Below are 26,031 nucleotides of genomic sequence, written 5' to 3'. Positions count from 1 at the left end.
AGATCAAATAGATACTACATTAATGTCATGTTTGTAGCAATACGCCTTAAATACGCAAAGTGACTTAAATCTAATCTTTTTTTCATTACTCTTGTAATTTTTTGGTTTTTTTCCATGAATTTTCTGTTTATTTATATTTTTTCGCCGTTTTTTCATTTTTGTACTTATGTTTCAGCATAAATAAGCTCACTTTGTAAGTCAGATATCAATTTGTACAGCGTCGCACGACTTTTCCCAACTATGACTTTAAGGCGGCGATGCCAAGCTTCCACACTGTTTTGCGTTCTTGGAAAAACTTTCGATCTAGGGTCATCGAACACGGACCAAAATTGTGTTAAATATTTAGGCTGTGACTTTTTGCCAAACACATAATTTTTTTCAAACCATTTTGAAAGTTTTTGCAAATCACTGTCGTCAAATGAATTACGCAAACTTGTGTAATACTCTGAGATTTCGCTATGAGGAACCAGTGCTAAGCTTTTCATTCTTACTTGGATTGAAAACTGTATGCCATATTTGCGGCTTAGTCTGAAAATATTTAATAATCATTTTATCTAAAATGTAGGAAGTTGCGGTTATGCAATACATTTACCCTTCTTTTTGAACTTTTCGCCAAATAATTTTCCCGAAGTGGAAGAGGCAACCACTGTGTCGTGCAAATGGGAAACACTTCCTTGCTGCAGAAATAATAGCCATTTCGAAATCACTAATTATACGCGTCGGATTCAGTTGGATACCATAGTTCAATGCGACGTTCTCCAACTCAACATATGATTACAGAATGGCAAAATTCTGTAAATAATGATTAAAAATGCGTGTTGATAACAAAAAAAAGAGCGCACTTTCCATAACTTTGATTCCCGGTGTTCAGATTCCGGAATTATGAATGCAGAATTTCCAAAAAAGCAGAATTTTGACCCCAACCCGTTTACACGAGAATGAAAATGACAGTGACAGTTTTTCAAATAGTTTTAATGGAAAAAAAAGTCATTCAAGTCGATGTTCTCAAAGGCCCTGTGTAAAATTTCTTTGAACAGTTTACAAACATCGTGGCAAACTAAATATAGCCTGTTTACAGTATAATGAACTTGGTAGGGTTAAAATTTTGGTGATAAAAAATTTCCGGAAAGCTTCTAGAACATTATATTTGAACATAATAAATCTCAATATAATTTGAGGGATCATCAAAAGATTGACGCAGTTTTTTCGGCATCGGCTCACCTTTGCCACGATATTCGGCCGATCGATCGTCTGTTTCCGGTCGTAAGCATAAATGCAAGACTCATCGCCAGTAATAATATGTTGCATGACATCCTCGTAGTCGGAAAGCATTGTTTCACGGACGTTAACGCGACGCTGTTTTTCGAAAAAATTTAGTGATTTTGGTTTCAATCATGCTTTCACTTCTCTTAGGTCAAAATGATCTTTAAAAATTATTTTCACTGATTCTTCGATATTCCAACGATACCAATAACATTTCTGGCTGTTAATCGTCGATTCGCAAGTACAAATTCCTTTATCCAATTGTCGTGTGGATTATCAGTTGATGTTGATGCCCGTCCTGAACGTGGTTCGTCGTCAACACGTTCTCGACCCTTTTTCAATAATTTGAACCAATCAGAAACAAAAAATTATCACCGAAGACCTTTTCCAACAAACTTCTTTGTTGAATAATTTCACTCGTCGTAAAAAACGCCGTATGCACTTTATGTACTTCAGGGAGACAAACGTAAACGAAACATTAATGATAATTTTGATGAGACAGATGTCGCTGACAGTCATACCAACCTAGAAGAAAATATTTCAAGGAATGGGTTTTCGCGCGAAGTTTAAATTAGACTATGTCTTGCACACAGCAGTAGTACAAGTTATAGATTCCAAGTAATATCGACGTCCTATTTGCAAAGTGGAAACCGGCACTCTTAAGCAATATTAACATGATGAGACAATTAAAGTCTCAGTTGTCTCAATTAATTGAACTATTTTTACTGAGTATGACTAATCATTATAAGTTTATTATACATATATTGGAGTAACCTAAGGTGAAGAGGAGCAGTTTATATTGAAAAGAGTCCCCAAGACTTTTGTTAGATTAAAATATTTACAGTAAATCGAAATACCAATATAATGACCCGGATTTATCTATACGATTTTGACGAATAGATAAGTTTTTTTTTTGAATTGTTACAACACTTTTTATGTTCCCGTAAAGCTTGATATTTCCCTGTTTTTACCATGAGAAAATCATATGTAGCTTGAACAATTAAGCTTCCAATGGAATTATGCATACGGAGTCTTTCAGAATGTTGCATACGTGATTTGGGAAGTCTACATCAGCGCGGAAGCAAGTATTTAAGTGGCACAAAGCATTCACTGAAGTTCTTGACCTTTGTCGAAACTTATATCATCCGAGTCGTCCGTTCCACCTCTGTTAATGACGATAACATTGAAAAGGTTAAAGTAGGAGAGATTGAAAATCATCGTGTTGTTAATAGAGAGACAACATATGATCTCAACATATACGAGTAGATCGATTCAATACATTTCGAATAATTTTTTGGGTATGAAGCGTGTCAAGGCAAACTTAAACCAAAAGAAATTAAACTTCTGATAAAACGACGTCGAGTAGAGGTCGGCTGACAAAGTTGCTGAGAAATCTACATTTATTAAAGGTGTCATTATTGGTGACGAGACATTGGTTTATGAATATGACGCCCAAAGTAAATTCTCCAAATATCGAAAGATGAGCCGAAAGCTAAATACCAAAATTCGCTGAATGCCCTAAGGATGATCTGAGCCGAGACTTATAATAAGTTTATGGAAAATAAGATTAGTCATTGTGTAAGGCATGATTGCATTGACTCAGGAGGCTATTTTGAAGGCGATAATAAATGTTTGTATTAATATACATGAATATTTTACTTTTTTGTCGGTTTGGGTCAAATTCAGATTCGATGATAGCTGGTTAATCTGCGATACTAAAAAATGTTTATGGTTGCAGTTGTTTCGAAAAAGCCTTAAAAATTAAGAGATAAATAGACACTTACTTGGCCGTTAATTGAGACTAGTTTCTTTCCAAAATATAGATAAATAAAATTGCTGTCTTTTATAAGTATATTAATCGATTTTTATTTATCGAGTTCATTTACACTTTTCACTTAATCGACTAAATTAAAATATATGTATGTATGTGTAGGCTTAATAAATAATTCCCTCTAAGTAGTTATAAATATGATCAAGTTTTCTACTAAATGGACATAAATTGATTCAAATAAAATAAATGCAATAAAATGTTGCTTAATTGTCCTCATTTGAGACAATCATACTTATAGGCATTTCAGACAAGCCACTAATTTCAACAATTAGCGCGTCATTAACACTAACAGCATTTACGGAAAACTGCTATTAATTGACTTGTTTAAGTGGCTGTCCGAAATGCTTATTAATATGTCGATTCGCGGTCATTAATTAAGTCAATTAAGAATTCATGGCATTTATAATAAAGAGTAAAATTAAAATGAATGTGAGTTTCGATTAAATATTAAATAAAATTTTAAACTATTTTTTCCTTCTAACTGCTGCTTAACGCTCGCTCTGAATTCGCTTGTATGATTTTTTTTGCTTTAAATCATGACTTTCTTCAGAAGTAATTATTCACCACTTAGTCCATTCTGCAAAATTTTTGTTTTTTCATTGAAGAAATATCTCAAATGCAATTAAAATTGCCTGCCGTGTCGTCCGTCGAAAGCTCGGTCGTAAACTTTGCATAGCGACTCTGTTCGCGTGCTTGTAGAGCTTTTGCTCATTGCTGTTGAGCTTTTTGTAGAGTTGCCACCACGTGTGGCATATGCTTTCGAACTGCTAGGTCTTTCTCTAACGGCAGGCTTTCGTCGTCGCTGACGCAAGTAGGTCCAGACAGCGATTATAGCCAATTGAGCCAGCAGAAAAACGGTGAGAGCCAATATGAGACCTGCGGAAGAGAGTTAGTGGTTTTGAAGAAAAATTATTATATAATACTTTTTATTTCTGGTTGGAAACTTTTAGAATCTCTGATTATGAAATCTACTTTCAATAAAATAGACGTAGGACATGCTTCGTGTTGTAACTCATGAGCTCATGCTGATTAGTAAGCTTTTTTCCAGCTTTATACTCAGCTGAAGCTCTCTCGAGTATACCACTATGAGCTTAAAGCTCATTGAGTGACGCTAAAGGCTCATTAATTGGTTTTACGCAGCCTCTTTCGTAATCGCCTCTAATGCCTCTCTATGTTAAGTAAAACTAAGCTGATTTACACACTCGTAAAATAGAATTGCCTTACCGATCGCATTAACGCAATATCCTAACTCAGCATTGCCGCCGATGAGCGTCTTCTCATTGTCATCATTCGACAAGGTTTTGGTATGCTTCTGTTGGCGCTGCTTATCGAAGCCGAATTTGTCTGTGATCTGTATTGATTGCACCAACAACATATCCTCTTGACTAGGTTGGCTGGTCGAGGTGGAGGCAACTGCGGCACGTTTACTACGCAGGCGTAAAAGTCGTTGACGGCTTATGAGTTGTTGATGTTGTTGTTCCAGTAATTGTTGTTGTAGTTCGTGGCTTGTATATACAGCGCCCTCAAATGCTGATCGAATGAATCGAAAGGACAAAATAATGCGAAAAATAAGTCATTAAAGAAAATAAACAAAATGAAATTAGCTCTCTTTCGAGAAGAAGAAGGAATGAAGAAATCGCGAACTCGTTTTTCAACCCATATACAACACTTAACTCTCCAAATTCATTCAATTAGCGCTTACCTGTCCCATTTAGCGCACGTCGTCTGCGTCCGTACGAACTCATTGACTTCAATTCGCCGCCGATATCCGCTTGATTGCATTGCACCGGCTCACAAGTCGGCATGCAGGGTGTGACCAAGGCGCGGAATTGTACCAACTCAGACGTTGGAAATTTGAAGGCATCAAAATGTGCGAGCAAGACTTTCCCCGAAGCCGCACTCTTGTAAATCGGACCCATTATAAATTGATCGGTGGGACAACCGTTGGAATCGATCAGCGTAATCTCGGCATTATCGCTACCATCCATGGCAACGAGCTCACGCACGAATATCTCGTAAGGACTTTGCGCATCCAATATTTCGAACTTCAGTGCCAACGGATCACCGACTTCCGCTGTGCGCAGCACATCACTGCCATCACGTGACGTGATCTTCATTAACACATTCGGCGAATCGACGATCACCTCTTCGCTCAAGGCAGGCTCGAAATCGTCCTTAATATCCAGCAGCACATTATTCGTCACCGATTTATTTGTCAAATCATAGTGACACGTCACGGCCAAACCCAAATCGGAGGAGGTCACAATGGTGTCGTGATGTTGTATCACCACATCATTCATATAGCGACCGGTGTTGCTTTGACGCACGTTGCATTCGAGATTTTGATAGCCCATGCGTAGCTCAAATTCCAGCGAGCTCTTCACATCCACAGCGCAAGATTTTGGTGAACCCTTAGCGTATACTTTACCATCGAAGAGTTTGGAGGTGCGTATGCGCGCAATCATATCGCCGGCGCCGCATTCGATGGTCACATTGTAGCAAGATGAGAGTTCGTACGTCGTTGCTTCGGGTACCGATAGATAAGGATCTTGCACGTCGTTAAGTGTGATGCGGCTGTGGTGGGAGAGACGACAAACCATATCACCGGTGTCGCCGTAGTCGTACGAGTGGCATCTGCGGGGAAAATACAGAGGTTAACAGAAGTTAGGAAGAGCTATTGTGGAGCGCTCACTCTTTTTACGGGGAGCTATTTCGCCGATTTCAGCTATTCTTATAAATATTTTTGTTATGCTATTACCAAGAAGTCTGTATCGAGATATTTATCCAAGTTTTTATATAATCATAGCCTGCGCCCTAAGTCCGCGGATGGTTGAAAGCGTGAGCCCACAGTTATTTCAGACTTAATCTCGCAAGGATAGGACATAAAGAAATAAGTTTTGAGATGTTTCAATCTCATTTAGGTTGTTGTTAAGTGTCTTGAAAGTTGAATGAGACCAGAAGGACGGAAGAGCTTGTTCGATAAGTAATTTGCTGGTCATGTGAGTTGTCCATTCACCTCTTTTAATGACGATAACCGGGAAAAGTTAATCAAAGGTGTGCTTGAAAGTCGTCACGTTGGAATCAGAGTAGTAGAGGATCTTAATATATCTTATGGATCGGCTGGGTACATTTTGGGTATGTAGCATGTCATTCCTAGACTCGAACCAAAAGACTTGAATTATTCGCAAAAACGTTGTCGAGTAGAGTTCGCAAAAAAGACAGCGTATATGAGGACCCTATATTTATTAAAACCACCGTTCCTGTTTAGAAATCTTTGGTTTATCGCTTTAAAGTCTAAAATCTACAATAATCTAACCAAATATCGCTAAAGGCACCGATGGCCACCTCTGCCGAGTCATATATAGATTAGATAAGTTCAAACTTGTAGGCCAATTGACCACGCATAGACCAGTTTTAGTTCTTTGCAATACCAGATGGAGTTCAGTTCCTACGTCCATGAGGACTAGTCATCCTTTAGGATGCCTGCACTTGACGTGAAGACTCTGTGGCCTTACTATCAATACCTCTTCCAGTGTATCATACCGTAAGGACCTTCGGTGCTTACATCGTAGTCTTCCCCATACGGGTTAAGATTGTTTCCCTGGTGCCTTCCTATAGACGTTTCCTGCAGCTTCCTCGATCTGCTAGCTCTATTCTGCGTGCATTTGTGGCCAGAAAGTGACCAGTTAATATTCCTGTCATACTCCTACAATCTCTTCTATCGAATGCCAATAGGAAATCGATACGTATATAAAATGTTAGGATAATTGGATTACTCGTTGGCGTGCTTATACGGGACTCTATTTTGAAGGCGATAACTAAGATTTGTATTAAAATGCCTAAAATTTTAGTTTTTTTGTCTGTCCGGATCAAACTTCATCAGATGGTAAAACCAGTTAAGGGCGTTTCCGACATTTGCTCGTCACAAACTCAAACCACTCAACTTGGGTGGCTATTAGAGATGGTGACCCTCGTAAAATACTCGTGCTAAAAAATTCTCAGAAGATTATTAAAATATTGCTTCACAAGACATAACTTGCACAAGCCTACAACGTCAAAGCTATTAGATAAGTTGAATGGGGGAAAAAAGCTTTATAGAAGAGCTACAAAAAGCCATAAATAATAACAAGCGTTGGCGGCATCCCGAATGTCATGTTGCATGCCACCACACATGATATATTGACATGTTAATATACGAGTATTGGCTATTATCGAACGTCACTGCAACCTACAATTATGGTGCGAGTACTTATAAGTGCAACTGCGCATGTGCCTAACTGTGTCGGACAGCAAAGGCTGCGTCCGCAGAGACTAAACTGTTAAGGCAACAACGCGCCAGAGTAGCGCTCCGGCAACAGCTATGCATCGGACGGGTTTATTATAATTTTTTTCGCTTTTTTATTATGCCGTCTACCGGTTTATGTATGATGTAGTCATACATATTTTTTAATTTTGTTGTTGCCAGTGGCACCTGCTGCACTTACCTGTATGGCGCATTCAAACATAAATCACGACACTCATCAAAACTGCCAATATCCTGATACACCGAATCCACCGTTTTCAATATGCGTCCGGGTAAGCGCTTGAATTCACACAATTTATTTGGCTCATCGGCGCAGTTATTCTCCAGATAATCGACAGTATCTTGCTGCTGGAATGCGCTCGAGCCGCTCAGCGTCATACGATCCATTTCGGAGAGTTCACAAGTTTTCGTAATGCGATCAAAATTGGCCGATCTGCAGCGAAGGAAGAAAGCAACCACACAAAGTGGCGGATTAGTGGGGAGCAAAAAAAAAACATTAAAGCTTGTGTTGTTGTTAGTTTTTGTGTGCTGATTTTCTTCCTAATGCTAAGCTATAAAAAACGCTATGAAATGTTGTTAACTAAAGCGTTCTGTCGAAGTTTAAGTTTGGCGCTGCGCGGCGTGGTGTGTGTGTGTGCGCGCCGCATTCACCGCTTACTCTTTGCTAGATTTGCTGCGAAATTGATCGCACATAAATCTGTGGTGTCCCGCTTGTTTGGCGGACCGACCGCTCGCTATTGAGCGCACCAGCCATTATTCGCAACTGATTAAGCTATTAAAGGCATCAACACGATCGTTCGGTGAATGGCGCGGCATTATGAATGACTGCTGGTGAATGAGCGCTGTGTGTGGAGCGTTGAGCGTTGAGTGATGAGTGATGAGCTTTTGTGCGCATTTCAAAGCACCCATTATGGCGAAGATTGCGCATTAAAAGCAAATTTATTCTCTATTTGGCTGAGACGTGTGCTTGTCCGTTGGAAAAAATAATTACGCCCCAATAAATCCAATATATTGAATAAATAATTATGGCTAATAAGCGGCGATTACTACGCTGTTAAGTAGAGGAGTGCTGATGAATAATTTATTTTCGGTTTTTTATTAGTAAAATGATATATATCTAAGTGAAATCTAGTTAAGTTCTTGTGTTTCAATTAATGACGATAAATTTATTAATATATTTTATAAGAAGATAAATAGTTTGAGCGTGCCTTAGGCAATTATGCGGGTCAGTGTCACTAAATGCTTGGAAAGATTGAAATAAAAATAATATTATATATTATTTAACTAGTGACTAACGTGCAGCATAGGCAATATTACATTTGTTCCTTAGAAATTACCTTACGATGGCGCTTTAATATGTAACCATTACTAAATTAATTTTAGTTATTTTACAGAGAGCTCTTGAATTATAATGAATTAACGTTCTTATTGCTAACTTATAACTGAAATTATATTTAACAGTCGTTTATTTTATTTAACATGAGAGTACATGGAGAGTGCCCAACGATCGGTAAATCCCCTATTTAGTCGGACCAGCCAGCTGCGGCTAATTCAATATTAGCTCTGTCATATAACTCTGAGGTGGAAAAAGTACATCTCAAATATTTACTTAATTATATTTATTTGAAGTTTCTGTATGTGGAAGTTGGCGATATCGATCTAAACTGGCGTCTTGCAAAAAGCTTGGAAAATCGCTCTGAATAGATACATTGTGTTAGTTATACCAAGTTCTGATCTCCTGTTTATTAATGGGGACAAGGTCCGTACCAGCATAATCGATTTTCTAATAATAAGATATAGTCTTTAAAGGTCAGCCTATGAACTAGTAGAAGTCGTTAGTATCTCTGATAGTAAATGTAAATGTCAGAAGACTTAAGTGAAATACAGCTTGTAGGGAGAAAAAGACGTTTATGTTTTCTTTTGCAGAAAATTGCTTGAGTTTCTCACTAGTAGCAAGGAATTTGTTAAATAAAGAGCTAAGTCTCATAGAAGTGTATCTGTGATATCAAATGCAATGAAGCCCGAGCATACCATTGCCAAAATGAGGACTATGCGGCGGCTGTCTTAGTCCTGGGAAATAGGAAGTTAAATTGTTGTAAACATGAAGTTAGGCACCACATCTGCAGGCAACTCTCATTGAGGTCAATTTTGCAATTCTGCTTTCCTAAGTGATTGATTAGTTAGAATGATATGATAGAGGATGATATGATTTCTAAACGTCGTTTCGGCCATTTTTAATACATCATGATCTGTAATTTTTTTCATTGGAATAATGTCTATAATTTCATCATGGAAAGTTTCCTGTATACGCAAGAACAACGTTTATCAATTACTCAATTCTATTATCAGAAAAATCATTTTTCAACTGCAACTTTTCGTGCCATTTTATGGTCATAATAATCGTCCACCTGTGCTTGCTGTTCATCGAATTGTTGAAAACTTTCAGTATAGATTTGTTTTACATAATATTCAAGTGCCAATAAGACAAAGAACAGCTCGAAGTAATGATAATATTGCTGCTGTTCAGGCAAGTTTTGCTGACGACCGCAATTTGTCGATTCCAAGACGTTATCAAAAATTGGAAGCGGCTCAAACCACAACCTGACGGATTTTGAGAAAAGGAAGGCATCCGTATTAAATTCTTCTCACTCAAGAACTGAAGCCATTGTATCACCGTAAACATTGTGATTTTCTTGATTTTGCTTTAAAACAACTAGCAATAAATTTTGGCGATTTTTTAAGAAAATCATCTTTACCAATGAGGCTCACTTTCATCGGAGTGGTGCAGTAAATAAACTTCTTTTGGTGCGAAGAAAATTCACAAATTATTCATGAATAACCATCAGATTTACCTAAATTGATAGTTTTCTGTGATTCTTGGTCTGGTAGAATCAACGATCCGTGCTCCTTTCGAACGTTAATGTCAATAAAGAGTGGTATAGATCGATGATAACCAATTTTAAATGACTGCAATTAGAAGAAGTTAATCTTGACAACATCTGGTTCCAATCAGATGGAGCTACGTGCCACAAAGCGCAAGCAAAGCGAGACAAGTTTGAGAATTTAATTATTTCAAAAATTGTAACATTGCATGGTCTTCAAAAAGTTGTGATTTAACAACATTAGACTACTTCTTGTGAGGTTATTTTAAGCTATTGGTCTTTAGCAATAAACCAGACTCTCCTCAAGCTCTAGAAATCAATATTGAACGTTTTATTTTATGACATACGACTTAAATTCGTGATGAAAGTATTCGGAAACTGGGTTCGTAGAAAAAGTCGTGGAGTTCATTTAAATGATGTTATATGCGGAAATTAATTGTATCGATTGTACTTCACCCTAAATAAAAATAATTTTAATTCACTTAATAAGTAATTTTTTTTACGAAATGATATCACTGTTATTAGAAAACCCTGCATAATTTTAGAAATACTTAGGCGATATTTCAATAGCGCCATTTTATATTATTGATCAGTAGCACTTTAGACATTTAGCGACGAAGATTTTCATTTATAATTCTTGTGAGATACTTTAATCCACTACGAGGCAGAGCAATAAAATCTCTTAGAAACTGATTAACTGTCTCTTTGGAAATTGTTGTTATAGAGTCTAATTCTCACACAAAATTGGCGACTTCTGATTACTAAAATTATTAGAGTAACAGGGATTAATTTCAAATTTATCTGTTCGCAGTTTACACTTCGCTTTCTACATCTTGCACATAATAACTTGACGAAGACATCTAACAAGAAGGAGATCATCCATATTTTTGTCTCTTATGTATTGCATTCTATCAGTCGGTCTATAAAAAATAAATTCTATTTCGATAACTTTGTTTATGTTTGAGTTATTTAACGGAAAATCATATAAGCTGAATTATATAACTTGAATTGTTTATAAAGTATGGGCAATAAACTTGTTAGAACTCAAGATCACCCTTAAAATCGTAATCTGTTTGGTATTTCACAATATTCACATATTTAGCTTATTAAGTGACTGAATTATGGTTTAGGTTTTCGAAAAACAATTTTATTTTTGATCTTGGAAAAATCCAATCCCGCTAGCGAGTATTGTTAATCAGTTTACAGGGTTTGGGAACAGTTGGAAATATGTTTCAACATTTTGATGTATTTATAGTGCCTTATATCTATATAGTTATATATTAGTTTAAGACCTTATAAAGATTAAGTAGAAAAAACGTATATATTCTGTTCAACATTAAGAAAATATAATTTGGGTTTCATTTTCCGATCTCTCACATATTATGCAAATATGAAACAATGTACAACCCTAAATTTATTACGTTTCCAATAAAAAATAAAAAAAATGATGTCCTTTATCATTTTTTTCACTTTATCTCTAAATAGGCACTCTATTATTTGACTCACCTGCATGTGAATTCCGTTTGACCCAAACATAACTGTATGCAATCGCGACGAGTTTCCGCTGGAAACTTGCGCTTCGTGTAGCCGTTCAATTTGTAGCCCTGAACGCGATCAATATACCAGGCGCGAGAGCAAGGGCGTTGGTTGAGACACGATTTTTGTGCATAAAGCGTAAACACGGGGAACTGGGACTTGGCAAGGGCACCTGTTTGGTGATTAAAATAAAGAAATGATTTATTAATATAAAATAAAATGCAATAAATCTATTTTATAAGAAACATCAAAACAAAGTAGTGAATACATATAAAAAATTACTTAAAAATGTATAAATGACTTTTTGTATTTAAAAATATCACGCAACAGACAGTTTACTGCAAATACTGTTGATCTGCGTGTATATAATTGTCATATCATAATCTCATTGAATATTGAATATTTGTAATATAAGTTCTTCGAAACCCACCTGGCAGCTTATCCGCATTTGCTGAGAAGAGCACACATAAGCCAGTTTCATAATTTGCCGCATGACAAGCTGCATCCTTCCGACAGGCGTCCAAGCAATCCGTTAACATCAGTGTGCCTGGCATCGAAGTTAACAACTTTCCGGGTGCCGAGAAGACATAACTGAGGCGATAAAAAATTCATATTTATATTAAAATTGTAAGATATTTTAAGTAATCGGAAAAAAAAGAAAAAAATATCTGTGAATAGTCTCTAATATTAGCTTATCAAATTTTCTTTTAGATAATTGAGATTAGTCCACCGGTGACATTTTCTTTTGAAAATATTTGTTTATTTTTCAAATTTTTGCATTTCTTTCGTAGTCAGCTCTATCTTTACCAAAAAAGCATACACAAAATTTGGAATTATTTGCTCCACTTACCCCGTAGTAATCTCGAAACCAATCAACTCTTTATCGCACTTTTGCAAGCTGCTCTCCTTATCATTGGCAATATCATTTTCTTCGCCGGCTTTGTCTATGAATTCTATGTCTTCATCACCAATATCTAATTGTAATTCCTTGCTTTCCTGCTCAACGGTTTTTGTTTTTTCATCGCTTTGTGCAGAGCTGGCTTTTGCATTGTTCTCCAGCGCCAGCAATGAGTCTTCTTTGGTAGTTTTATTGACTTCACCTGTGACAATTGCTGCTGAATAGCCAACGTCTTGATTTTCTTCGGCGCTAAGCGCTTGGTAGCCGACAGCTTTAGCAGTTGCCGCTGCAGCTGCGACTCTTGGCTTATCATTGCCAACTGAATCCGACCGCGATTGTTTGGCGGCGCTTGTGGCTATGGGTGCAGCTACTAGCAGCGATAACAACAGAAGGCAAGTTGTGACATTGTATGTGTGTATCGAGCGTTGTCGGTGTCGCATCGTTGATGGATTTTGTTGTTAGTACTTAGCTGTAAGGAGACTGAAATTAAAAAAAGAAGTTTTGTTTGTTAGTCTTTGATTTTAAATAATTATTTAGCGTTATATAATATCTCTAACTATCATAACAGCCAACTTAAATGTTAAGTTAAGTGTTATACAATAGACTTAAGCGACAAACTTAGTCAATTTCTGTGTTAATTTTTTTTTTTATAAAACTCAAGAAATATAGTAGGTAGTCCGTCTAGTTGCATTGTTCTTCAATTTAAACTCTCTCATATAAATGGCAAAGTATTAAAATTATCCATTGTTAACCTATTTGTAAGATTTTTCAAAACAACTTATCCAATTTTTTTATTAATTCGAGCTTTTCTAGCAAGTTTGTCGCTTAAGTCTTCAGTGTCCCACTCTCAAGCAGACTTTTGGAATATTTTCTCACTTTTTAGTTTCAAATGCACTAGATTGCATTGCGTTTCTATAATTCCAAATAAATCTTACAGTTATTAGCCTGTTATTTATTGCGCATTTCCATTTCCTTAAATAAGAAAGACTTCGAAAATGAAGTGCAGCACAAAAGCGAACATTATCTAACAAAGCACAATAGTAATAAAGGCCGAAAATATGCAAGAGAACTAAAAATAAAACTAAAGTAATGCGTTGGAAGTGTTTAAAAAATTCTGGGAATTTAGTTTTTCCTGTGTTGTTATTGTTCTTGCTTTTGGTATATTTTAGTATGCTCCTAACTTTTTGGATGCTGCCTTGAACCGATATACAGACTCACTTTAACTGTGTGACTTTGTTAACCGCTTTCATTTTATTGACGCGGCTTCAACTGAAGTATACATTCAGCATCCAGCTATTGTATTTGTAGTTGAGCGTTTGTGTGTTAAAAGTAACGCATCATCAGCACAGTTATTATAGTTTTGTTCCGTTGGTGAGCAATAAAAAGATTTTCAACCAAATAGTTTTTTGCTTTTGATATAATCCATTTGTGTTTGTATATTTTTATATTTTTTATAGGTTTAAAAAAGCTTCCGATGCACAAATTAACTGACTTTTTCGTGCCTTATACACGCTCATGCATAAAAAGCAGTTTATCTGCAAACCTTTGAGTTTAAAAACATAGTAGTCATCTCTAAGAACATATTTATGCATATATCGGTCTCTACCATATGTAAATAGATATATATATGATCTGATAGTAAATGGAAAAGAAAATTGTGCATTAGCTCCCTTAGTATCATTGTTTAAGTCAGCATGATAAATTGTTCTAAATTTGCGGAAATTATATTAAAAAATTTAAAAAAGGCTTACAATAATTCAGTTTTATAAAAGCACAAGCCTACGTGTGGTATAAAGCCTCAAAGATGTTCTAGATATCGTTGAAGAGATGCCTCGTGCTGGACCACCTTTTCAACCTCTTCAACTGATAAAAATATTAAAAAGATATAAGAGAGATGGCAAGAGAGCTCGACATCTCTCGCAAGTCCATTCGAATTATTTTGGTGGAGTTTTTGGGTATGAAACGCGTTCATGCTTGAATCGTTCCGATAAAGTTGAGTTTTTTTTTCAAAAATAATACTGTAAAAGGTCATTTTGCACATTCATGGTGAGCATTATGATTGCCGATGAGACATGGGCTTATAAGTTTGACAAGCAAACAAGTCAGCAATCGTTGGAATGGGCCACGTTTTCAGTCCATCGAAGAGATTAAACAAAATTCGTTGAAGGAGCTGAACCATCCTTAAAAATGCTTATAAAAACCAAATAAATATAGAATATTGTAAGAAGAAGCTTTAGATATTTATGCGGCTTATTGGATCACTAAATAGTTTTAAAATGCTGTCACTGAGGTAAAAATAAATATACAGTTTTGAAGTGCAACCTCTTTCAGGAAGAGAGTATACACTCCAATGGCAGAACAGCAATACTTGTGTTGAACTCGCTCACTTTACGCTCAAAGTTAAGCAACAAGTGTCGATCCTCACGCGAACGTTAGTGAAGTGAAGTAGTGATCAAGCTACTTCACTTTATGATTCAATGGCTGGAAACTGCAAAGCCGATGAAGCCACAGGATAGGGCCCTTTCATCCCAATTACATCGGAATTTACATCGGTCTTCGTTGCACTCTTTCGTTCCACTGCACCTGTGGACATTATGGACATCGCGAGATTTTATCAAGTGTTGATCAACAACTAGATCCTATGTGAGTGCGAGATTGTTCTGAACCTAGAGTAAAATACAAGTGATCTACTAAACTACTTGTATTTAGCAAAGTTCATCTTGCCGCAATCGTTGTAGTTCCAACTGAACATTGTCCAAAAAACTTAGATGCGGTAAGGCTAAAATCTTGTTGAAGATGAACTGTTAAAGTTGTATGGAGGAAGCTGCGGTGGACTTATCCAGGCAGTTATTCTTCCATGGTCAAGATTTTTTAAAACCGAAAACGAAAAATGTCTGCAATCTTATCTTCGGCGAACCTGATGGAAAAGCTGAAATAGAAAACAGAAATAAAAGCATCCTCAACTAATTTGTGACTATCTCAAAGCGCTTTTCCGATTTATGAAAGTCTTTACGATTAAAATTTAGAAGCTTAGGAATCACAACGGACCACCGTCCTCATTGACTCTTGTTTTAGAATCAACTTTTTAACCTAACTTATACTTATGAATTTAAATTGATGTAGCCTTCAAAGGGACCTACCGACCTTTGGACACCTTTTTGATAAATAGCGATAGTAAGTAGTAGTCGTAATCAAAAATCACTCGAAACTTGTCAACTCTTATTAGTATAATAAGACTCGTGTGTGACCAACTAAATATCAACTGACCTACTAATGACTCAAAGATATTTTTTTTGCCAGGCAAAGTCCATTGCTTTGAAAAAATTATTGCAAATGACTCGAGAGAAAGTAAAGCGCTTGCGTGCCACTCAATATAACAGTTGGCTTTAATATTTTGGCATTTGCTTGTCTGTCACTCTACCGGAAAAACAAAGTCTCAGCTTTGAAGATGCTGTAAAATTATGAAGCTGCTCTAAACATAGCGAAGTTGTGGTTGTAGTTGTTTTCTTTAAAATACAATTTTTTTCACATTGTCAATAACTCTGAATAGCAGAAATTTTTAGTATTTTTTTTTTCAACATTTTCATTCTACTCTAAAGTATGTATCTTTTCCTTATAATAATTTTAAAAAGGTTTATTTTTTTATTGTAAACTACACACGCACAAACATACCAATGTAGTACTAAAAACCTTAATGGAGACTACAAAAGGCTTTACACTCACAGTTTCATAAACTTCATATACATATTTACATACATATGTACATATACTCGCGAATCATAAAGCATGTAACTGTACCGCCGACAGCTTTTCACTTTTTTTCGAAAGTGGAAGTGTAAAATTTACAGTTCGTTGCGTGCCACTGTGCATTTGGGCGGCGTTACATCTGCTACTTCTATTTTTTCATCTTTCCTTTTGCCTTTGGTGGCTTAGAATTTCTAAGTTGCCACATTGTTGTGTCACTTTACATGTGTAGTCTTCATTATGAAAGCTTTTTTGGTTTTACTTTTTCCGTTTTACATTTCCGCTTACTTGACTGCGCTCGTGGCGTGTTAGATTTTTTTTAGTCTTTAATTTACGCAGGTGTCTGATTTGATCGTTTCGCCGCTGATGTTCAATGTTAAGTGAGTATATGAGTTTTTAATGAAATGTGGCTTTTAATGAAGTGTACATATGTATGAAAGCAACCTGTGAAAACAAATTTTACTCTGTTTTGGATTGACATAAATTTCATTAATTTTTCTTCTGTGGCAAGTTTAGAGAACAGAGTAACTAAAACAATGCTGATTTTAGTATGAAAAGCTTTTTTTTGAAATGTTTTTTTAGTATATTATTATTGAACTGGATATTAAAATATATATTTATTATCATTAATCTTGAAAAAAATCGATTTCATTCTTCTGACATTGATTTTTAACGGCGTATTAAATCAAAATCCTCATTTGTATGTAATTAGCAACATTTGTGTATATCACTTTGCCCCACATCTCACTTCGTTAATAAAAATAACACCTTCAAGCACCGTTTCAGCAGCATGCTGCCACATTTTGTTGCATCTGTTGCACCAACATGCTTATGAGTATTTTATGTAGCATCAGATACTGCTCACTACAACTTCTAAATAGAAATACAATTTTCTTTGCTTCAATTTATTTCTTATCTGCTTACACTTTTACTATCACCATTAAGTGCTGCTTGATTTCAGTGGTTTTTGTTGTTTCTGATCACCTGATAATCTCTATTGAATTTTATGCGTTGAAGAGCTAAATGTGGTGATGGGTTTACCGGCTTTTGAGGGGGTTTTTAGTATTGCGTTGATGTGACTACAAATTGGTTTTACTATAACTAGTTTTTCAATGAATTGTTGCCCTTGTCTTTTAGAATTGATTTTATTTTAATTTTTTTTTTTGTGTTTTTTTTTGGTTTTGTGCTTTGTTTTTATTAACACGTGTTTTCCTGTATTTAACATTCTTTCACTTTCCGTTAATATACTCATGGCGATAAAATATAATCTACATCTAACGGGAAATGAAAGTTACGATTTTGTTTCTGCTTTTCAATTAAAATACGGTAAATAAGATCAAATAATGGCATCATCTGTTCTTATATTTTGAGATGCAACTTTCTAAAGGAAGTCATGTTTTTTTAACTGAAAGCTTCATTGAATTCAATTGGTAGCACTATTAACTTATCTAAAAATTTAATTCAACTACTAAAAATATCTAACGTTTCTTGTTAGAGTATTTTATTTTTGCAAAAATAATTTTTTAATTTTTTTATAATATAATAAAATTCGATCAAAATCGAATCTGAAAAATAATATTATACTTTCATTTGGATCTTAGTATTTTAAGTAATCGGGATCTGTGGGGAAATTAAGAAGCAATTAATAATTTTTAATGCGTTTTATCTTTATATTGTATATTTCTACGAGCTTTGATATATGCTATGATTTTAGTGGTGTTAAAGTAATGGTTTCACGCTGAGAATAAATCTCTTCAGTTTCACCAACAAAACTTCTCTGAAAGTCTGATGTAAAAGATCCCCAAATTTGATTTCTTCTGACTTCCGTTTGTAGGATTATTTAACTATTAAAGTTAACGGTAAATCTAAATCGTATCGAAACTTTGGCACAACAGCTGATAAGATTATTAAAGTTAACGAACTATTTTGATCTGATTAATTTTCATGGCAGCTATTTGCTTTAGTAGTCCGTTCTGAACATTTTTTTCGGAAATGGCATCTTGTCAAGTGAAAAACATTTGCTTACAAAGTCTGGATTTTGTTCGTTTAGGTTTGTGTACAGCTATATAGTACTATAGAGGCCCGATATCGGCGGTTCCGACAAGTGAGTAGCTTCTTAAGGCGAAAACGCCGTATGCAAAATTTCGGAATGGTATCTCGAATAAAAAGAGACTGGTTTCCGCAGACACAAAAGTAACTTATTCGATTTCAACATTCTCTTTAATTCAACTTTTTGAATAATTTTTGTTGCGATAGATCTAGACCCATCAGTACTCTAAAGCGTATATGAACCAAAATGATAGCTTGCACATTCTTAATAACCTTAGCTGAAAAAAAATCGAACTAAAATGCAACTAGAAAAGGGAAGATAATTTTTGAAAAGAAAAAAATCATGGTACAGTGAAATCCATTCGAAGTGTGTTTGAGAGATAAGAAGATATACTGGTGGCCACGCAAACCTTGCCACTAAACCATCTTCAATTTTTTTTTTTTGGTATTTTTTGTTCGTTCGGGATTTAAAAAAAAAATTTTTATGTGTTTGGTAAGCACAAGTAAACTTAACTGCTTTATCTAATTATAATTATAGTTTTTATTTTTTTACGCTTACATTGTTAATAAGTAAAGTACAAATTAGCTTTTCAATGCTTATACAAAAGCGGCCGATTTTATTGTTTTTAACGGGATACACCTACTAAACTTCGTGTTTCAATTAAAAAAAAAATAAAATAAAATATTAATTTCAAATATAGTGTAAATGAAATTAAATTAAAAAAATAAAAAATATAATTTTTTCATCGCATGTCAGTCTCTTACATTTCGAGCTCATTTTGTAAAACTTTGAAATGATTTTGTCTATAGTTGAATGTGTTTTGTTTTTAATTTTTAATATTTTTGATAAATAACATGTCATTAACTTATTTCTAAAAAAATAATTTCTAAAAAAGTACCGCTATAAAGTGTTGTTTAATATGCAAAATACTTCAAAATCTTTAGTGGTAAAGTTTGCGTGGCCACGAGTGTAAGTTTACACCAAACTTCGTGAAAGACACAAAATTTGAGTTAATCAACTTGATTATTTAATTTTTTCAACTAAATCAACTAAATTTAGAGGTTGTGTAAAAAAATCTGTATACGAAACTTACATATATATATTTTCATTACCTATAACATTTCACAATAACTTTTTCCTATAGGACTCCTAATTTTGCCGGTAATCAAGACAAACCATCTTTAGCACTTGAAAAATCAACTACGACCACCTCTTTTTTCAGGATGACAGATCGGTCGTAAATTATTTTTTTCTTATTATTTGTAATTTTATAGTTTGTTTTCGTAGGTTTTAATCAGTTATGAGTTTTTTTTTTTTTTTTTCTTTTTTGCCTAAACATTATAATGAGCGCCATCTGGGCCAAAATATCTTCGCAAACTTGTTTGTTCTCAAATATAACAAATAATCTAATTGAATTACTTCCTCTTTTTGGAAAGTTGCTAAAGTACCTTTGGGCACTACTTCGTCGTAAACATTTTTGTGTGTAATATTTTGCGATTCCTTCCACTCTACTTAGTAGCAAGTGTAACAATTTAATAACGATGTGACGAATAAGCTTAACTAAATTTTTTATTGCTAATTCGCTGCACTTTATTATTATTGACTCAATTTCGCTTTTTTGCTTTCACAAATTGAAAATAAAAAGAAAAGGGCGAAAAGCAAAGCAAAAAGCTGACAAATGGCAATGGCAACGGTAAAACTGATGGTAAAAAAGCACAACAAAAATATTCTGCGAGTGAAAACAAGTGACAAGTGCAAATGCTTTCAATTATATTTCAGTTAGGTATGAATATAAGTATATATATATATATATACAAGTATAAGTGAGTTTATGTGTATGTGCATACATATATACCACTTATTCTTTTGAGCAAATATATAGGCTAATTACTTGTTTTTGTTATTTTATACATAGTGCATATTTGTAATGTTTTTGTAGCGCCAAAACTATTATTCAAGTCTCAATTCAAAAGTTCGCAAATATTTTGGAGCTTAAATTGCCAACTATACAACAATAGAGTTTGCTTTCGTTTTGTTTACTTTGTCGCATGGAGTTCAAATACCTCTGTATACTTCTAAGCATGTTGTTTGTCTGCTGAAAGCTCACTTGGCTCGTAAGTAATTGCTTGAAAATTAGTTTTTGCTCATTAAATTACAATTTTTGTCATTTTATTTTACCGTTTCTTAGAATGAGTAGAAAAAAATAGCAAATTGAGATTTTAGAAATTTTTATTTTGAAAGGAGTTTAATTTTTCAAGTGCCAGATGCTGTGAAAACGTATTAGAGAGGAAAATTAGCCTGGTAAATCATATAAAATATGCGAAGAGAACATCAAATCGCTATTTTTGAAAAGTATTTGACAGTAGTTACCAAGTACTGGATTCGTTTAACTAAATTTTCTGATTATGACCGTTCTTTTAGAGGTTTCAAGACCCTGTGGTATATTAAATTTGCCAAGAAGTTTGTAATACGTAGGTTGCTGTATATATTTCTGGCCTAATAATGTAAATAGGCATATTTATCAACGAAAATGTTTTTTTTTTTTTTTTGTCGATTGCTGTTTTGTTTCGGGCTCATACGCATAGATCCATGATTCGTCACCTGTGACGATCTTATAAACGTCTTTGAAGCACCCGCGATCGTATTTTTTCAGCATTTCTTTACACCAATCCACACGAGCCCTTTTTTGAGCGATTGTCAAATTGTGCGGGATCCAACGAGAACAAACCTTTTTTACGGCCAGGTGTTCATGCAATATCGAATGTATGCTGGTGAGAGAAATGCATAGGCATGCCTCTATCTGAAGGTATGTTACATGACGGTCTTGCATTATCAGTTCACGTACGGCATCGATGTTTTCTGGCACAACGCCTGTTTTTGGACGACCTTCACGGAATTCGTCTTTGAGCGAGCGTCGGTCACGATTGAATTCGTTGTACCAGTTTTTCACAGTGCTATAGGATGGTGCTTCAATGCCATACAAAGATTTTAGTTCATCGATGCACTCTTGTCGTGATAATCCACGTCGAAAGTTGTGAAAAATGATCGCACGAAAATGTTCACGAGTTAACTCCATTTTTTGGCCGAGATGAATTTTTTAATTCCCTGTAAATAAAACAATTCACTATTAAATGACAAAACGTTCTGAGTGATGTTATGCTAAAAAATGTCATACTTTCCAATGCAAATGTCAGATTGCACTTAGTGTTGCCCTAGGCCAGAATATATATAGCAGCCCTCGTAACCAGAAGAAACTTCGGACAGACTATAAAATACATATATACATAACTGATCAACTATCGTGGCTCACACTGTCACTGTCCGCCTGTTTGTATATTCGCAACTAAACTCCTTAGTTTTTTAGGTATCGATCTGAAATTTTCTACACAACCTATTTAATCCAAGCAGCTTGTCATATGTCGAAAACTTTAATACTGAACCACTCCAGCACATAGCTGTCATACAATTTGGTTGTTCAAAATTAAATTTTTGTGTGAAAAACTTTTTTATTTACCTCGATTTATACACGAAATTTGGCGCAGACTATTGCCTAAGGCAACCTTATAATCTTCAACGAAATTATTCATATCGGACCACTATAGCATATAGTCGTCATACAAATTGCTCAAGCATAATAAAGTTCTTATATGGAAAACGTTTTTATTTGATGAGATATATTCACGAAATCCGGCATGGATTATTATCTAAGACAGCACTATGATCTCGCAATCAATTTTTAAGACCAGAGCAAAGCTATAGTAGTTTATAGCTGCCTTAGAAACGGACCGTTCAAAAATAAGATAAAGTTTTTTTTAATTTATAATGCTATAAGAAATGCTCATGTGAAGGGTATATAAAGCTTCAATGTAGCCGAAATTAACATTTTTTTTATACTCTTGCAACATTTGGTTAGAGGAAATCGGGACTTTGTATAAATATTATTAATAAAAGGCTTTTTGAGGTAACTAGTAGGCCATATTAATCTAATATAATGTGTATTTTTTATACCAAATATTAAAATAAAAAGTCAAAGAAAAGCATTTAAAGATCTACTCTGTGTATACCAAATAATTCGTTTCGAAGAATTTCCCACTGAAAATTACAAATTAATCCCTTATAATCTTATTGATGATGATAGCTGTTGGCATTTATGTTTCAGTTGACGTTGTTGTTTAATATTTTTTTCATATTTTCCTACCTACTCCGTTATATGAAAGACTCATAACATACTTTTATGACAGCAGAAAAGCCGGTAACGTGCTCGACACAAAAGACTTAAGCAACGAACTTTTCTCTTTTTTTCGCTTTTCTTGTTTTTTTTTTTTTGATAAATTTTTCGCTTTCATTATGTTTGAAAAAGCTGACAATTTATGTCAATAATAAGCCGCATTACTGTTCACGTCATTATTGCCTTTGAAGTATTGACTTTTATTGTGCCGCAGCTGGCGCACGCGTAGGAAAAGACGATTTTCCAATTAAAATATCGTTCAATGCGTGATTAATTGTTGCGCTGTAAATTGGATTGAGCAGTGGAACAAGTCAGCTGCGCGTGGGCATTTAGTAATTTAAGGTTTTTAAGTCTTTTCGTCATAATAAGTACTTAGCTTTTATGACCTATCAGCAGGGCTTGGTCATTTATCTAAGGTTTTTAGATTTTGAAAATCAAAATTAGTTTTTAGAATGGCTTACAAGTGTATTAGCGTTGATATAAAGAAATAGCTTAGGGTTTAAATATTTGTAGTTTTGTTATAAAAGTAAGTAAGGTTCATAAGAGATGATCAAACTTGAAGCGGACTGTTCTATTAGCGTGCAAACTGAATCGAAATTTTTTTGAAGTCATTGAAAGTTGCCGCAGCAAGTCATTCATGACGATAACAACAAAAAAGTTAAAGAAACAGTGCAAATTGTCTTAGTGGCATGAGAAAAATAGCTGAGGTTCAACTCTCTTTTAGATCGACTCAACACCTTTTAGTTAACATTAAGTTAAAGTTTCCGTTATGAAGCCTTTCAATGCTGAGCTTGAGCTAAATGACCTGAACGGAAAGTAGATGTGGCAAAAGAGGATCTGAGTACCCTACGTTCATCATCAACAATCCATCGAATAGCAACCCAAAAATGGAATCAAATTAAACAAAATTCGTTGAAGGAACTGCAAGCCAGCCGAGACTTATAAAAAGTCTATGTAAAATTGTATTAAGCGTTGACATGTCTGCATTGATGCAAAAGGAAATTAGTTTGAGGCTGATAACAAAAATTTGTATTGAAATATGTATTTTATATATAATAAAGTGTAGTTTTTATCTAGACCTGGTCAAATTTGATATTTGTATTTATTATATTTTTTTCTTTCTTTTTTGGGTTTTTATATTCCCTTTTTCAGTTTCAGTTTCAAATAAATATCAAAAGTCATTAAGATAAGCTTATATCAATCCCTCTTTCGAATGAAACTTCTTACAATTTTATCTTAACATCCTATTACATTTTTGCAGCAACAACAACAACAGCATTCACCACCTATCAGCCGCTTCGGCAACATCAATGCTGCATTCATGCAGCCTGCCTGTCTCTCTGTTTATGCAACAGCGCACGCTGCCGCACAAAGGCGCTATTTAGCTGGCATGATTCTGCATTATGTTAACAGCAGGCTCAACAAAAAGTGATTAGCGCTTGGCTAAGCACACACCACAAGACACCACAAGCAAGCGCAGAAGCTACAGAATTTATGTTTTATAAATTTCTCATTTTCCATTTATTATTTTTTCCCTGAATATGCGGCTTTGCAGCATGTAAAGCATGCTTCCTTTGTATATATTTTTATTACATACAAATATGTATTTGCACATATTTATTTTTTACTTTAACTGCTGCGCTCCTGTACTCATAGTTAGTTGGTTAGTTAGCTCTAATGCCCTGAAACAAATTACGTTAATTTAATTCCCTACGTACTAATTCCCTTCGAGCTACCCTGGCTGTGGCGGAAAGTGAAGCTGCGGCTTTTATCAGCTCACTACTCGCGTTCCTGTTGCAACTGCCGCTGAGCGCTTCCTGCCTCCATCCTGCCCCCATATGAAGTTGGAAGTTATTGTTTTGTTGCCTTCTCAGTGTTAATTGAAACCTGCTGCGCCATCAGTGTCAGTCCGTCTAAAAACCTCATAAAGTTGCAAGCAGCTCTGCGATGCGAAATCATTTGAATTGCTGCCGTTTGTGGCATGAGTTAGCTGTGTGCTGGTGCATTGTGAGGGGCAGCAGCAGCAAAACTGAAATATTTAGCTAAGCTTTAATGCCAGTCCAACACTCCATTTCAAATGAAACTGGAAAACAAAATGAGTGAGCCACTGACGGCTGGTCGTTTGCTGTGCGCCTCAGCGCCTTCTATGCTTCCTCCGGCTGGTTGTGGTTTTTATTTTGCAACAGCAGTGCATGCGAGTATTTAACGCTTTGTTTGTAGGGTGTTTGTTGAAGTCTGTGTTTTTTGTGGTATGTGTTGCAAGTATATAACAAATTCTTGCAGCAGTCCTTGACTTTTATTGCTTTAACTTTGGGTCGTGTCTTAAACATTTTACGATCGCCCGTGTTGCTTACTTTGCCCTTAATTCGATGCAGTTAAAGTAAAAACGACATAAAACTCTGACAGTTGTGGAAACGGCAAATAGTTCAGCTGTGAAAATTTCAGAAAAAGTTTCAGAAAAAAGGGCGTTTTCATTGGCAATGGGGCGCTTTTATTCAGATTTTAACCATTTTAAGAACATTCCAAGTGTTTGTACGTATCGCTTTCAGTAGTCATCTATAGCCGTTTATGGCCTTTAACTAACTAAAGTGTTTTAAGTGAGCTGCATTTAATAATATTAATTAAAATTATATAATTATTATATATTATTTATACGCGATATCTGCCATTCAAACGCTAGGCTATATCAAAAGCGTTATTCAGAGAAAAATATTACCAACAAATAATACTCAGATCATAACATATCAGATATATCCGAGAGCTTCAAATTATTCTGTATTTAAAGCACATTTAAGATTAAGTTTTTCAAATAACTAGAAGCCTCTATTTTAAGCCTAAAATTGGAAAAATTCTATAATAATGAAAACATATGCCAAACAGGGTATGTGTCCATGCTAAGTTCGGCTACTCAAGATCCAAACCAATTGACAATCGTGCTTTATATCAACCATGCTTTTCGTTTACTCTTAGTAATCAATTATTCGACTAAATTGCAGAAAAATGTGTAATGATCCATAATTTTAAATAGCTTTCCGTTTTCGCATGGTGGAAGAAAACGAGTATTTAAACAATGGATGAATAGATGTCTCCTTCGAAAATATTAAGTTAATAAAACGATTTATAAAACTATGACGAACTACTTCATAATCGTTTTATGTTTATATAGTTAGAAGTAACAAGTAAGGAGGTATAAGTTCAGGTATAACCAAACATTTCGTACTTTGGCAATATCAAAGTATTAAAGCCGGTTTAATACTTTCAATTACATAAGGCTTGTTGGTAATAGGTGGTATTGA

At 34.9% G+C, this 26,031-nt stretch overlaps 1 protein-coding gene across 1 annotated transcript; it reads right to left on the bottom strand.

Annotated features, from left to right (window-relative positions):
* Positions 1 to 3,642: 3,642 nt before the first annotated feature.
* On the bottom strand, positions 3,643 to 13,188 carry LOC126752161 (uncharacterized). Its single transcript, XM_050462766.1, has 7 exons — positions 12,666 to 13,188; positions 12,246 to 12,406; positions 11,786 to 11,987; positions 7,579 to 7,830; positions 4,797 to 5,728; positions 4,319 to 4,624; positions 3,643 to 3,970 (listed from the first exon to the last, which is right to left on the bottom strand). Exons 1-7 carry the CDS (start codon positions 13,151 to 13,153, stop codon positions 3,717 to 3,719), a joined length of 2,595 nt encoding a protein of 864 aa, XP_050318723.1. The 5' UTR covers positions 13,154 to 13,188; the 3' UTR covers positions 3,643 to 3,716.
* Positions 13,189 to 26,031: the final 12,843 nt, after the last annotated feature.

The sequence above is a fragment of the Bactrocera neohumeralis genome, chromosome 2 (assembly GCF_024586455.1).
Source record: "Bactrocera neohumeralis isolate Rockhampton chromosome 2, APGP_CSIRO_Bneo_wtdbg2-racon-allhic-juicebox.fasta_v2, whole genome shotgun sequence".
In the NCBI taxonomy this organism is placed as follows: domain Eukaryota; kingdom Metazoa; phylum Arthropoda; class Insecta; order Diptera; family Tephritidae; genus Bactrocera; species Bactrocera neohumeralis.
Note: the sequence above shows the minus strand (reverse complement) of the source record. Positions and strands in the feature narration are given on the sequence as shown.

Excerpts from the sequence above, each read along its gene's own strand:
- LOC126752161 (XM_050462766.1), bottom strand. The coding sequence starts at position 13,153 with ATGCGACACCGACAACGCTCGATACACACATACAATGTCACAACTTGC. Across the intron at positions 11,988-12,245 it reads AAATGCGGATAAGCTGCCAG|GTGCCCTTGCCAAGTCCCAG; the intron begins GTGGGTTTCGAA and ends ATCACCAAACAG. Across the intron at positions 5,729-7,578 it reads TGTTTGAATGCGCCATACAG|ATGCCACTCGTACGACTACG; the intron begins GTAAGTGCAGCA and ends TTTTCCCCGCAG.